Raw genomic sequence first — 15755 nt, forward strand, 5'->3', positions numbered from 1 at the left:
TCATGGTCATCAGATATGACCCATTTGGACGTTCGGAGGCTTTATAGTTACCGTGGAAATACCATCATTTTCGACAACGTTGATTCACCAGTACAACCCATGGAGTTGGATCAATGACAGTGGATGGACACACTGGGTTTATGTTCAATTAATGATATATTTTGTTGAAAAACTCACATTTTCTTCATTTGTGTCTGCGTCTGATATTATGATAATCAACTTTAATCTGAGCTTTTATGAACATCTTCATGATCAGTAAATGAAATACGGGAAAATATTTAATTTTCATTGAAAAAACAGCAAAATACAGAAGATAATTTTATAATAAATGATGATAAATCATTTAAGAAAGGTTAAATAGAGAAGAATCCATTTAGGAACTGACATAAAAGCCAGCACCAGGTCTCTATTGGTTAAGTACTACTTGTTTGGGTTGTGTTTTGTTTTCAGAAAATTAGTTTTTAGCATTTAAGTGGTGTTCTTCTGGTTTTGTGGATGTATAGCATGTGTATAATGCTGCAAGCATGGCATAGAGTTACCATGAGTTTACTGGCAGATCGACCAACTGGTGATTTCTGCAGGATGACCAATGCCTGTACAATACCCATAGTTATTAAACAGAGGAAATTAGCAATAAAGGCCTCCCTCTAATAGAAGGCCTGGTACCAGTGTGGCTGACAGGAAGTACTCTACTGGAATAAGGGTGAGTATTTCCATCACCTTAGTGGTGGGTTGTCATCCTCCTTCCTTCCTCTTTCTTGTTGTTCTTACAATTTTAGTCGCTTTGATACCGTGATGTGCTTCCTCATAGTCACATGTTCCATCTAGACAACTTGTATCTCATGACTATTTTCCAAATGCATCAGTCACCCAAGAACAAACAAACAACCCAGAGAACTTTGACACCTATTCCACCTACAACACGAGTACAGAACTAATGAAACATAGTGATAAGTCTGGATATGTAACACTAGGATGGTACTTTCTGCAGCTGAAATGAATCAGGACTCTGGATTTGTCTATGGAACTTTCCCTTAGATTTGTAAATGGTTTATATGTAGTATTTGTACTTCAAATATTTTAAAAAATGAGCTAAAATTCTCAGAGTGTTTACAATAAAGATCTGTGAAGTTCTGCCAAAGGTGCCGACGTATTGGATTGTAGAGGTATGAAGTGAATTTATGTCCATTGATGAGCCGGGGGATTTATGTGACCACTAGAGGGAGTAGTGAGTTACTCAAGGCCAAGCTGAGGATGAGAACCAGGAAGAAAAAACTGTCAGAGCCAAAGAAAAGAAATGATAAAAATAGAAGCATTGCTGTTGTTTTGACTATAAATGTAAAGAATGGAGTTTGATGGTTCATGTCAGTGTTTCTTGGACACAGGTGAGTTTGATTCAGAGGCTTAGTTGAACTGAGCTAAGTTGCCGTTTGTTGCTCCACGGTTCAGACTAAACTGTGACAGGTCTGACCTTGTTTGTTGGATTCAGACAGATCTTTAGTTCAGATACTGACAACACAAACCAAGCAGAAAACAGAGGGAATTTGTGGTTTTACTGTGGCTGTTTTCAGTCTAAAAACAGAGCTAAGCTAACAGAGCTAAGCTAACAGAGCTATAACGTAAACTATCAGCTGATGCAGCATGTGAAGATTATAAGACAGTGTAATTTTGAGTGACTATTAAATAAGCTTCATTGAGTTTTAGTTTGAAGAAGAAAACTTGATCCACTTTTCATTTAGTTTTACTCTATTTCAAACTTTTAGTCCATTATAACAGTTTGGTTTTTACTATAGTCTAGTTTAACCATCTTTTAGTCTGATTTAACCATTAAATAGTTTGGTTTTACATTTTTTTAGACTTATTTTTTCAAATTTTCAGTCTTTTTTAACATGTTTTAGCTTATCTTTTATACTGGTTTTACCAAGTTTTTGCCTGTTGAAACCATCTCTTTGAACTTGATGATAGTATAAGACGGATGTAGGGAAACAATTTTAGTTTATTTTACCCTCCTTTTTGTTTAGTTTTATTTTTTTTAAACTGATTTTACTAACTTTTAGTACATTAAAAACCATCTCTGTTTGGTTTCACTATATTTTAGTCTAGTTTAACCATCTTTAAGTCTGATTTAACCATAAAATAGTTTGGTTTTACAGTGTTTTAAATTTGTAGTTTTTTTTTTTTTTTCCCAACCTTTTCTGTCTGTTTTAACATCTTTTAGTTTATACTGGTTTTACTAAGTCTTTGTTAAAACCATCTCTTAGTTTGGTTTTACTATACTTTAGTCTAGTTTAACTATCTTTAAGTCTGATTTAATAATAAAAGTTTGGTTTTACAATGTTTGAGACTTTTTTTTTTTTTTGTCAAAATTTTAGCATCTTTTATGTTGGTTTTACCAAGTCTTTGTCTGTTAAACCACCTCTTTGTTTGGTTTTACTATAGTATAGTAAAAATAAGCATCTCTGACTTTTAGTTTGAAGAGAAAAACTTGATGAAACCATTATACAGATGTGTGGAAACAATGATCTTTATGCTTTATTCAGTGAGTGATACAGTTTGTGGGTACATAGCATTGATTTGTAGGTGGTTTTAGTAGAACTCCGTGTGTTCTGGTGCCACACTGCCCTCTGCTGGTGAGAATGTGGAATATTAATACTACCTCAAATCACTCTAAATCCCCCGGAGACACAGTTGTCCATGTTTGCCTGGGAAGCTGGTGGTTCAGACCTTGTGCAGACCCTCTCCTCTCCAGTGTGTCAGCAGCGTTGACCTCTTGACCTCAGTGTTTTATGAATGTGGCAGGTGAACAGGAGCTGACAGATGTTTGACTCTAAGCTGCTGTGGCATCTGCGCCTTGAGCCCAAGCTGCACAAAACTGGCCAAAACACTGCATATAACCAGCCCTTTGAAGCCCTTTTTTTTAATGTTTTGCCAGGAATCTGTAGTTGTTTTCCGTTCCCACCTCTGAGCGGCTGCAGCCATTGGTCAGGTATCCTTAAACACATTCACCTGTGGCGTGGGCAGCGTTGGACTTGAACTCAGTGTAGCTGTGAGCAGAGGAAAAAGAACACAATGCAGAGTTCACCACTGCGAGGAAAAAAAAAAAAACGTAGAATGAAAACAAACAGACGGACCCGAAGAGGCCCACTAACTCACGCAAACACTGAGCAGAGAAAAGAAAAAAGCACAGCATGAGGGATGTGGTGGTTTATCCAGATTTGGTTTGTGTATACACTGTGTTTTGGCTCATGCAGGAAGTTTTCCCCCCTTTGTTTTAATCCTGCATCAATTATTATCTGTTTGGTGTTGTGTAGTTTCTGAAGTAGTGATTTTTGTACCGTAATAGTATGGAAACACTTTGCTTTCAACACCTTAGCTTTGTATATATGCATGTACACTATATGGACAAAAGTATGTGGACACGTTGAATTCAGGTGTTTCTTTTCTAACAGGGTTCTGGGATACAAAACAATAATGACTAATGTCAGAATATAGTTTAATATTGGGATAAATATCATTGCATTGGTTAGTTTGATTTAAACTGTTATCTTTGTGTCCAAAATGCTTCAGAGTTGGATTTGAGTGAATTTCTCTCAACATTGATTTGGGGTTTTTTTGTGTTTTTTTTATCCATGACAGTGATTTTAAATGTTCTACCTCTAAATTTCTAAAATATTTTTAATGTTCTGGCTGTAAATAATAATTTTCTACCACAACTAACCATCTACTTTCTTCAGATCTCTTGAGGAAGAAAAAACTCCCATTAAACTTTAAGGAAATATTGATGTTTATAAACTATATGGACAAAAATATTGGGACACATTGTGTCTACAGCTGTAAGATTTCCTGTTCATGATGATTTGACATAAAAACAAAACCAAAAAAAAGCAATATTTTCTGAAAGTTTATGGGAGATATTTTTTTTCCTAAGTGAGATGTGAAGAAAGTAGATGGTTAGTTATGGTAGAAAATTATTATTTACAGTCAGAGCATGAAAAATATTTTAAAAACATTGTCATGGATAAAAAATAAAATAAAATCAGTGTTGAAAGAAATTAAATCAAAACCATCTCTGAGGCACTTTAGAAGCAAAGATAACAATTTTAACCAAACTAACAAAAGCAATGATATTTATCCCAATGTAAAACTATATTCTGACATTAGTCATTATTGTTTTGTATCCCAGATCCCTGTTAGAAAAGAAACACCTGAATTCAACGCGTCCACATACTTATGTCCACATAGTGCAGCCTCTTCAGTGGCGGTTTTACATCTATTTTATCGTTATAGTTTGCTTTCAACACTTTAGCTTTTTGTTTATGCATGTATTATGTCAGACTGGTGTGTGTTTTTGTGAGTGTATTAGTGGTGTGGGGGGGGTTTGTTCGGCAGGGGCCCCTTCCCTCCTTAAAGATGTTGCGTGACAGGACTGGACGGACTGGTTGGGAGAGGCTATATCCTGGGATTTTCCTGTAGTGGCTGTCCAGATAAGGGAAGCGCTCTTGTCGGCTGTTGCTTATAAAACCCCCCCAGGGACGAAGCAGACGACCGACGTGTGTGTTTGTGTGTGTTATTCCTGCTGTGTATGTATTATGTGTGTGCGGATGTGCAGGTTGCCAGATCGGTTCTACATCCAATGAAAAAATCTGTGTGAGCTGATACAGTTTTCCTTTTGCCGGAATTTTATAACACACAGGCCTGTATAAAAGTCTGGTTCCACCTTTATCTTTGTTGTTTTCTCACAGTTGAAACGATTATACGTATTTATTTCTGATTCTCTTTTCTTCAAATGCAACAAGAAAATACAGGAAATATGTGCACAGCCTTAAAAGACACAGTAAAAAACAGAACTAAATGTGTTGTAAAGGTTAAAGTCACTATTTATTGTGACCTTTGACCCCATGACAAGAAGCAGCGCAAACAATGATAAACATCTGACGTGTGTTGAGTCAAACCTGGTAGTTTTATTCATTTTTGTTTAATTTGTTGATTACTTTATTTGTTTTGTTGATTATTTTGGTCATTTTTGTTCATTTTGTTGATTATCTTTTTCATTTCGTTGATTTTTTTGCTAAATTTTGTTAATTTTGTTTGTTATTGTATTCAATTTTGTTCAATTTGTTACTATTATTTGGATTATTTTTGTTCATTATGTTGATTATTTTAATAATTTTTACTCAGTTCTTTGTTGATTCTATTCATTTTTTGATTAATATGTAAATTTTTGTTCTTTTTTTTGTTATTTTGTTCATTATTTTATTAATTTTGTCCATTATTTTGTTTATTTCTGTTCATTTTGTTGATTGTTTTTATGATTGTGTTGATTATTTTGGTTGTTTTGTTCATATTTTCTGAACATATTTGTTTAGAAAAATATGTTTGCATGGGCAGGACATTAATCCCTTCACATCTGCTCTTTTAGGCATAAACAGAAGAACTGTGAGTCTCTTATTTTACATTATTGTTACATTATTATTCATTATATCATGTTTCCATAACTATTTAAATTCAGTTTAACATCCAGTTTCATCCTCTTATAAATTTCATGTAATTTGCAGGAATTTCATTTGAGCAAATGTGAATAAAACTTTGATACACCTTGGTGAAAACAACTCCCATGATCCCTCACTCCATCATACCATCATCAGCATTGGAAATAATCACCAGACCAGCTGTGATTCCTGCAGAAGTTCAGTTTAGCATCCATTTTGATACTATATCAGCAGATGTTCTTCATTTACATATTACTTGTTATTGGTAAAAAGTGTTTTCATTCATTTCTTTATTAAATTAGCATCTAAAAAAACATTGGCATGTTTTTTCATCACATTGTTACCAAAAAATAAAACCCTGATGTCTTTACAAGTTACATTTATGACTAATGTTTCAGGACTTTGTCTCAGTTTTCCAGTGATTTTACTGTTTATGTCTCTGTTTGTGATGAGAGACCCCTAGTGGCAGAAATTACACACTGCGCAGTTGATTTAATTTATTTATTTATTATTCATCATGTTACTGTAAATGTGCCAGTTTTAGCCGAATTTTCAGCTGTTTAGCCTGAGCCAGATGTTGAATTCACCATCAAAACTATAAAATAAGAACATACATGTAAAATAAGACAATGGTTTTAAGACATTATCACAGACCAAACATTAAATCAGCAAAATAAGAGGATGTCGTGTTAAAGCATATAATAAGATACGAAACCTTCACATACTTCAGTGGAAAACACCAAGAATTACATGTTTTTCCCCAAAATTTTATATTTTTTCTTGAAGTCAATTATAAGCATACAATGTAAAGATTAAATAAGGATAAATCTTGTAAAATGTTTATACTTTGAGGCTAATTTGGGTCACATTTAACCGTCTCTATCTGTTAAAATATCTTCTGATGGGTATAAATGTAAAAATATTCTTTTTAGTTTCACCTTTAATACAGATCTCACTCTTTTCATGTTTGTTGTAAAATGTAACATGACATAATATAATAGTAGATGTTTTTCTCCATAAAAGCTAGAAAAAATACATGCCTCATGCTCTTTGAAACTAATCCCCTATGTATTAATGTCTTAATTCTTAATAAATCTGTGGTTCATCATTTAGTAAACACACTTAAAAACAAACCCCCCAAAATGAATTAATTTTTATTTTTCAGATAGACGATACTGAGTGCACCGTATTAAAACACAAAATAGCCTGTCTTTGACTTGTAAAAGTTAATATTTATCTTGAACTCATCTGGAGATTTTCTTAAATAATTTTGTGGTATTTTACACCAATCTGTCTTCAGAACATCTCAGAGTTTTATATTATTATTCCATTCTCCTCCCAGACAATACCATAAAGCTTCCATCATACTTATGTCCTTCTGAAATCTAATTTTGTCAGTAATGTTTACACATTTCCCATATATTCCAGTTGTATATATTCATTAATTTCCATTCATTCATTCCTTCATTTATTTGAACCCTTGGGAAATCATCATTTTCAATGGTGCATTTAATTTAATTTATCAAAGCTCAGTATTTTCTTGATAAAAAGGCCCAGACACACCAGTTTTGTTGTTTTAATCAGAGGATTAGCCTCCAAAATGCCCCAAAAACGTCTTTATTTCTATCTGTAAAGACAATAAAGCAGGTCTGGCTCCTGGCAGGCCAAGACTTTATATGAACTCTTGAAATGTAAAAGACTGATCAAGCAAGTTCCTCGTGTCTCGAATGTGTCTTCAGGCAAGACGCCAGATTTTCAGCCGCTGTCTCGTGATACTGGGATAGGAAAACTATATGAAAGAATCATTGTATGTACAGTCACACTTCAACAGCCCTGGAAAAAACACACACAGACTGATACATAGAATCCAACTGTCTATTAAACCACAATCAAATCTGACAAATGGGCTTATTGGACAACACATCCATGCATAGTTAAACTAAATGAAATTAAATGAGGAAAGAAACATTGTTGGTGCAAAAAAAAAGCCCTAGAAAGAAGACAAGTAATTTACAGAATTTTGCAGAATTTTTGAAATATTAAAAATGTGCTTTTACAATTTCTATAATTTTTATAGTGGTCCATGTTTTAATGGTTTATAATATGGAAATGGTTACAGACATCAATATAGTTACGACTGAGCACTGATATGAAGTCATATGTGGACTTTCTTTCGGGTCCATGACCTTTGACCTTGAGTGAACCTGAATGATTAAACTCAAAGTCACCAGTGTCTAGATTTCAACAACCTTCCTCTCCAAAACTGCTGGTCAGATTCATTTCAATTTTTTTATGCTACTTCCTTGGGACAATGTCTACAAAGTTTGTTCACAGTTTTGAGAAATTTTGCTTTTGGAATTTTTGACGAATTTTTGAAATATTTGATTTTTGAAATATTTCCCTGTACTTCTAATGGTCCATATTTTGATGGTTTATAACATATAAATGGTTACAGGTATCAGTATAGTTCCTATTGATCATTGATAGAAGTCATATATGGACTTTGAATTAGTTGAGTTCTCCTCCAGTGAAAGTCCCGCCCACTTCTATTGTTAGATTGATCTGCATCCAGACCACAGGACTGGAACATAGAGACAGAACCTGACAACCTCACACATTCAACTGGGGATTGATTCAGATAGAACATGATGCTGACATACAGGGACATTGGAACAATTTTTATTCATCTTTTGTCTCTTCTGACCTTTGACCTTTATGTTTCCACTATTTTGCAGCGACCCTAAAGAACGGGAATGGGAACAACAGTCTGGTGTTTCCAGGCATCAATGGGCAGAATGGGAATGGCATGGACGCCTGGGGATTCTCAGAAGGCGACCTGCTGCTCCAGGTACACGACGACACTGACAGAACACATCCATCTAAAATAAGAAGTTATGACCTGCTTGACCACTGCAACAAAAACTACTGACGTTTACTGAAAATATTAAAGGTAAAAGATATAATATCCAAAACACGATGGTTAAACATTATTGTCGAGAAAGTACCAATATTCTCTTCAAGCTGATGATAGTTTTTATGAAGAAAATCTGTGTTTTAAGACAAAAATATATTTTAAAAAAAGGATATACATTTAAATATGCTTTGTTGAAAAAATGAATAAATAAGTTTTTTAGAAATTTAAATAAATACATTTTAAAGATGCTTTGTTAGTGTTGGATCTACATAGATGATGAGACTTTTGCATTCCAATTTCATTATTACAAGCTTAAAAATGCAATTAATTGTGATTAATTACAGCCAATTATTCAATTAATTTATTTTAGTTGATTTAGTTCATTTGACATCAGAAAGGATAATAATCAAGAAAAAAAAACATTAAATTTTGATATCAAGATTTTAAAAAGCTGCATCTTGGAAGTGTTGAGAGATAAAGTCATACTGTAACTGAGAAAAATACTAGGTATGACCCAAAGTTTATGATGGGAGTAAATTTACTCATCTAATTTGCATATTGTGATGTCACAGGGTGGCGGCCATATTGGATTGCATAACTTTGAACTTTGAACATATTTACATGGAAGTTTTCTTTTTTTTTTTTTTTTTTTTTCATCTTATCCTTAAAATAAATGAACTTAAACATTTGTAGAAAGTAAAATGCAATAAGTTTTAGTGTCATTTTATCCAAGTAGCAAAGTTGACAAATGTGTTCTTATCTATCCTAAACTAAACTAAAATTAAATAAACTTTACTTACTCACTAAACCAGCTTTGGACCACGCCTTTAAACTGTATTTTTGTCTTCACTTTGAATAGAAACATGTTCTGAAATAATGTTAGGATTGAAGGGGTACATGTCTGCCACCTATTGATCGGGGGTGGTAACAAGATTTGGTAACTATCTGGAGGTATGGTCTGTTTCAGTCAGTTATGTTGATTGTCACAATATTGGCACTTAAAGGGTTAAACATCAGCTAATATTAATATTTAGCAAGTGATGAAGGTGTGAAGAATCATCTGTAACACTCAGTCCTTTATGTCTCTGCTTGGGTTGCAAGGTTATTATCATTAAGGAAAACTAACAAAATGACGAAAACTAGAATTGAAAAAATATTTTTGTTAACTGAAATAAATAAAAATTATAATTAAAAGAAAAAAACATAACTAACTGAAACTGTATTGTGTGTTTACAAAACTAACTGAAAAGGATAAAAATTATGGATAAAATTCCCTTTGTTTTCGTCTTTGTCAATGTAGGATTGATACGAAATCGATTTATTTCACTCAAGCAATTTTGGCTAGTGGCACCATACGACACTTCACAGTCCGTCACTTGTTGTCACTTTTCGTTTAGAGTCAGTTTCTCGTCCCCACTCTACCTGGAAACATGGAGACTAAAGTTGAGAGAAAACAGCAGAGTCCAGTCTGGGATTTATGTGAATACGACAGTGAAGAAGATAAAAGATACGACAAAACTAAAATTAATACTAAAACTAAGCATTTAGAAAAAAATGAAAACCAATAAAAACTAGCAAACCTGCTCTAAAAACAAATTAAAACTAACTGAATTAGAGAAAAAAAAATTAAACTAAATAAAACTAAACTGTAATGACAAATCCAAAACTATTATAACCATGTTGGGTTGAATGTGATGAAGAGGATCATCTGTGTTGACTTCATCCATCAGTGTCAGGTGATGTTGAGACAGAAGAGCTTTGACATTTGCTGCCCTCATCTGATTATACGTCAGTGAACCGCTGTGGAATTAGATTACACATAATCTGATTTATTTCATACCATGGGCTGGAAACAGACAAGCTGCTGTTAGAAGCAAAAGTAGTAAACACCACAATGGGGCAAAAACACTTAATGTAGATGGAAATAGAAGAATCAGGACAGAACTAAAGGGCTAAAAAACTAATGTTCTAAAACAGGGGTGTCAAATATAAGGTCCACGAGCCAAAACCGGCCCTCCGAAGGATTCATTCCGGCCCATGGAGTGGATTTACAAAGTACAAAAATTACACAGAAGACATTGATATTCTTGAAAAGTTAAATCAGGGCTGTCAAACTCATTTTAGTTCAGGTTCCACATTCAGCCCAGTATGATCTAAAGTGGGTCGGACCAGTAAAATTATAACAGAAAAATCTATAAAGAATAACAACTGCAAACAATTATTTTTGTTTTATAGTGATCAAAGTAAAGTTGCATCTACAAACTATCTTTTAAAAATGTGATAAACATTAACAACCTGAAATTTCTTAAGAAAAATTTGTGCAGTTTTAACAATATTACGTTTCAGTTTATCATTTACACATATACAATATTGTGCTTACAGATCACAGTGGATCTACAAATACACAAAATATTTAGTTACAGGCAGAGTATTGTTTAAATTGCACTTAGTTCCCTGAAGACATTTCATGTTCATATTTGTTCAGGTTATTCCAATTTTTTTGTGAAAGGATAGTTTGTAAATGTAGACATTTTCATATAGTTTTACTTTTTTGCACTAAAACAAAGACAAACATTTGGAGTTGTCATTATTTATAGGTTATTATGATAGTAATAAGTACTGGTCCAACCCACTTGAGGTCATATTGGGCTGAACTAAATTGATTTTGACATCTGTGGTCTAAAGTCATGTTAAAACACTGGCCATGACACTGTCTTCATATTTGTATCAAAACTTCCTCTTACAATACACTTGTATGAGCTGCAACATCAGACTTTCATCACAAAACTTGCAAAAGTGGTCTGACCCACTTTAGATCATATTGGTCTGTATGTGGAACCTGAACTAAAATGATTTTGATATCCTCGACTGTTAATAACTTCGGTGTTTTGGCCCCCAGGCCGTATGTTTGACACCTGTGGATCAGAAGTGATTGAACATTTTCCATCTGTGAGAGTTAATAATAGTGAATGAACACTGATCTGTTTTCACCTGTGGTCAGGTGAAAGAGGTCAAATAACTCCTGAACTGTTGGGTTGGAGGTTGTAAACACTGTGGCTGTGTCAGTCTGAGAACAGATGAAACACAAAGATGAGCTCTACAGATGACATGAAGCGGTAATCCATCAAACAAACTGAAACCTGACGGCGTACACACACCTCTGAAGGCGTTCATTGACGGGGTTTGGGAGTCGGTAGAAAAGCTCCCGAGGCGAGCAGCTGCATTCATGCACAGTCACACGGTGTTTATTTGTGGCCAGGTGTGTTGTGTCGAGCTAATCCAGGTCTATCCAACCAGGAGGAAGTAGTGACAGGTGAGGCTGTTTGTGTCGCTGCCTCTCGCCAAAGCCCGGCCACGCTTTGTGACTCTAAACAAAACCTGTACCCAGCACCACGTCCAACAACACTCACCTGTCAGAGACGTTTTCACACGTTGTTCTGCATAATGATCACAACAGGCGCTGGTTATGTAATAGGAAGGGCGGACTGCAGCAGCTGTTGACAGAACGCTGGATTATAAAGATTTACAACCTGCTCAGACTGAATGTAAAACACAGTTCATTAACCTCACGGCATCTGGGTGAGCATATTATGCACAATTTGCCCTTCATGTTATAGAAGGGCAAAATATTGTTTCAAAATTTTACAATATCTGTCATGACGTGTTGTAATAGAGCCCATTTGTCAGTTTAACCTGTTCCATCCCACCTAATTTGTGTTAACTTTCACCTTTTCACGATGTTTCCACACTAATTTAATGACATACTCTTAACTATTAACCTTCCAGTATCCGGGTGAGCATATTATGCACACTTTGCACTTCATGTTATTAGAGGTCGTATTTTTTCAATATTTGTTTTAGGTCAGAATTTAAAAGTTCATTTTGCATGATTTTTTAAATTTTGACCTAGTCACTAAAATCTTCACATTGTAAACAATAGAAATTTACTACACTAACACCCTTCTACCAAGTGAGTAAAATAATGCACATTGACACATTTTAGCATTTAACATTTAACCTAGCACAAAAATAATGCATATAATATCATACAATAAGCATTAGTCAATGTTACTGTTAATCATGGACATATGCAAGGCTGAAAAAAAAAAAAAAAATCCAATTTTTATGTAGTATATTGGGAAAAAGACAAAAAGTTTGTTTACATTATGAACATGACATTTAAAGGGTTAAAATATGACAGTTATTGAGTATTTGGTATTTTTCTTTATGAATCAAGTTGATGAAATACCAAAAAAATGTGGAAAAAAAAGTTTAAAATAAACTATGATCAACATGTTGACATTATTACAGCGCTGTGCAGATTATGCACTTTTTGTGATTAGAAGGACCTCTACATGCAGGATACTGGATGGTTAAGTCTCTTCAATCAGAATATTTTGGATGGTTTGGTTTTTTTTGTTAATGTAAGTATTTTCATAATGTCTTTTTTTTTCACATAAACCCGTAAGAAAATTTGGAGTCATTAGTTATAGGTTCCTATGATATTATTTTACTTGAGATGATATTGGTTTCTGGCCCCAATCCGGCCCAATCCAGCCAGATTGGACCCTTTGGTGGGCTGGGTTTGGCCTGCGGGCCACATGTTTGACACCCCTGATATAAACCTGACCTATATATTGGATTGTGTTTCCTGTTCAGGCCTTAAATGGGTTTGTGATCGTGGTCACGTCGGAGGGGTTGGTGTTCTACACCTCAGACACCATCAAGGACTACCTGGGCTTCCATCAGGTGAGACATTTACCCTCTGCATCCAAGGGGTTGGTGTAAACATTCAGTCAAGCTCAAGGAAGAACTGAAAAAGCCTGGTGGCCAAAGGTCAAAGGTCAACTGTGACCATACACATGTCCATTCTTATTATAACACACTCTGCAAATTTTCAGAGCCTTTTGATTTTTCACAAAGTTGGTCATTACAACATTGCTTATGGTTTGATATTTCATATTTATTTGTTTTTGTAAATATAAACAGGAAGTAGCACATTGTTTCCTTTGCTTCTTTGTTTACTAATGCTGAGCACATCCTGGGAATTCTACTGTATGTATAGTATGACAGTGTGTGCATAAGACATTATTTAAATTAGTTTAAACATTTCTTAGTATAGCATTAGCATAGGCATGCTAATGTTAGTGCATTAACCACTAGTGTAGCCTGTTAGCGTTTTCATATATCATATCATATATATCATATCATATTAGCACAACACACTGCCAGTTCCCTATATGTTAAGGCTGACTGTTTTCATGTGTAGTGGATTACATTTTTTGGTCTAAGGGGACTGATATAATGTTCATGATTTATGCTTTGGTTTCAGTTTTCATTCAGTCTGTTGAGTGACATATGGAGTAAAGTTGTTGAAGGAAAATTACTCTGATGGTTAGGTATCTGCATAGCTACATCTGGATACTGATAAACACAATATGCTCTGGAATATAAAGGAAAACATGGTTATTTGGTCTTAAAAATGAACTTATTAGCTTTTAGTGGCCAAAGGTCGAAGGTCAGTGCCTCTTTGTGACCTTACATGCACAAAAAAGGGTTGGGGTTAGCCCTAATATAACCCTAACCCTAACCCTAACCCAAAAGAAACTGCATTATGGGGTAAGGATAGTACATGTGAATAATCTTCTTGTTTCCAAGTTAGATTTATTTTGGAGGCTAATAGATTAACGGTAGGTAGTGTAAAACTGGGCAAACGTTAGTGCAAAATAAGAGTTTCTAACAGGGTTATATGTGCCGTTGGAGAGTGTTCGCTCTCCGGGATAAAAGCATCAAGAGTTTGACTGATAATCTGTCTTTTCAACAAGACTAGGTCTGAGCAGGGAAAAGATAATAACTTATTAATGAAATAATATCACCCCATCAGGGACAGTGAAAATAATACACATCTGAAATTACTGTTGAACTGAACATCAACTATATTAAACCCAGTTGTGATCTATGTTTACCTTATCTATATCTGATCTTTGTGATGATGTTGTGTTGTGTCCTGTTGTGTTATCTGCTGACAGTCGGACGTGGTTCACCAGAGTGTGTTTGACCTCATCCACACCGACGACCGGGCCCTGTTCAAGCAGCAGCTCCACTTCGCCTTTAACCCTCCACCAGCAGGAGGTAAGCACTGTCTACACTCATGTTTTAGGACAGAAGTAGTCGTTTTTATACCCCCACTCTACATACTATAGATATACACTATATATCAATGATCATTTGGTGCGTCAGGGGCTTTGGTCTGGGCAAAAAATAATGTTAAACCAATCTTGTACTTTATTTTTTATGGAGCTAAGTGCTGTCCATTCACACTCCCCAACAATAGGTGGCAGTAATATGCTGTAATAATAATGAACACCAGACATTTCACAGCATAAAAGAAGAACCAAAAGTTTCTTTTCATATCATGGAGAAACGACTACATCAGATATGGTTTTACCTGCATTGGACAAAAACCTCAGTGGGTTTAATTCTTAAATAAGTGACTGAAGGCATTTTTCATTTTTTAACTGAGTGCGCATTTTAGTTTTGGTTCAAATGGACCTAATTTCGTGTTAAAGAGAATATTTCCATATTTATTATCTCCACCTGCTGGTCAGTTTGGTTTATCGTATTTATACAAGGGTATTCTGTATTATCTCAGGTTCCAAACACAACACCTTTTAATGAACTGAATTTGAGAAGTTTAACTGTTTTCAGTTTAGGTCGCGGCTTGTCATTGAGGGATGATAGTGGGTCCTGAAACTAGACCAGTTAAGAAATACTGCTATATGAATTTATACTATACTGTCTGGAGCAGGGGTATATACCAGAATACAATACAATACAATACAATAGCTTTTACTGTCATTATGCTACTCCAGTCAGTGTAATATTAGCAAAACACCAGTACTACAGAAAATAAGAAGAAAGCAAATACCAGGAATTCCATTCAAGTTATTCACATTTTTTAAGTTAAGTTTTAAAGTTTTTTAAGTTTTTATAGTTTGTAGATGTAAATATTTCCATAATGACATTTTACTTTTTTCACTGTTAAACATAGAGAAAAGTTTGGAGTTGCCAGTATTTATAGGTTATTATTTATCATTATTATTAGTGCTATTTTTTTTGTCACTTTAGCCACTTTAACAAACTTGATTATATTGTTTACATTTTTATCTCTTTATTTTCTTTTCTATTGTATTGATGCATACCGTCTTGCACTGCTGTACACAGTTGAGTTTCCCTCTCGGGGGATCAGTAAAGTATATCTTATCTTATCTTATCTAATCTTATCTTATCTTATCTTATTCTGTACTTATTTTCCTGGTCTGATCCACCCCTGCAGTAAAATGAGTTTAACA

At 34.5% G+C, this 15755-nt stretch overlaps 1 protein-coding gene across 1 annotated transcript in view; it reads left to right on the forward strand.

The window, feature by feature from the left end:
• LOC115412475 (aryl hydrocarbon receptor-like) overlaps positions 1-15755 on the forward strand; it is a 61052-nt gene that overhangs the window by 32748 nt on the left and 12549 nt on the right. Inside the window, exons 3-5 of the mRNA XM_030125002.1 lie at positions 8225-8337; positions 13063-13152; positions 14433-14535. Coding sequence (XP_029980862.1) covers positions 8225-8337; positions 13063-13152; positions 14433-14535 — 306 coding nt within the window. The remainder of the gene's footprint in view (positions 1-8224; positions 8338-13062; positions 13153-14432; positions 14536-15755) is intronic.

This window comes from Sphaeramia orbicularis, chromosome 21 (assembly GCF_902148855.1).
Source record: "Sphaeramia orbicularis chromosome 21, fSphaOr1.1, whole genome shotgun sequence".
Classification (NCBI taxonomy): Eukaryota; Metazoa; Chordata; class Actinopteri; order Kurtiformes; family Apogonidae; genus Sphaeramia; species Sphaeramia orbicularis.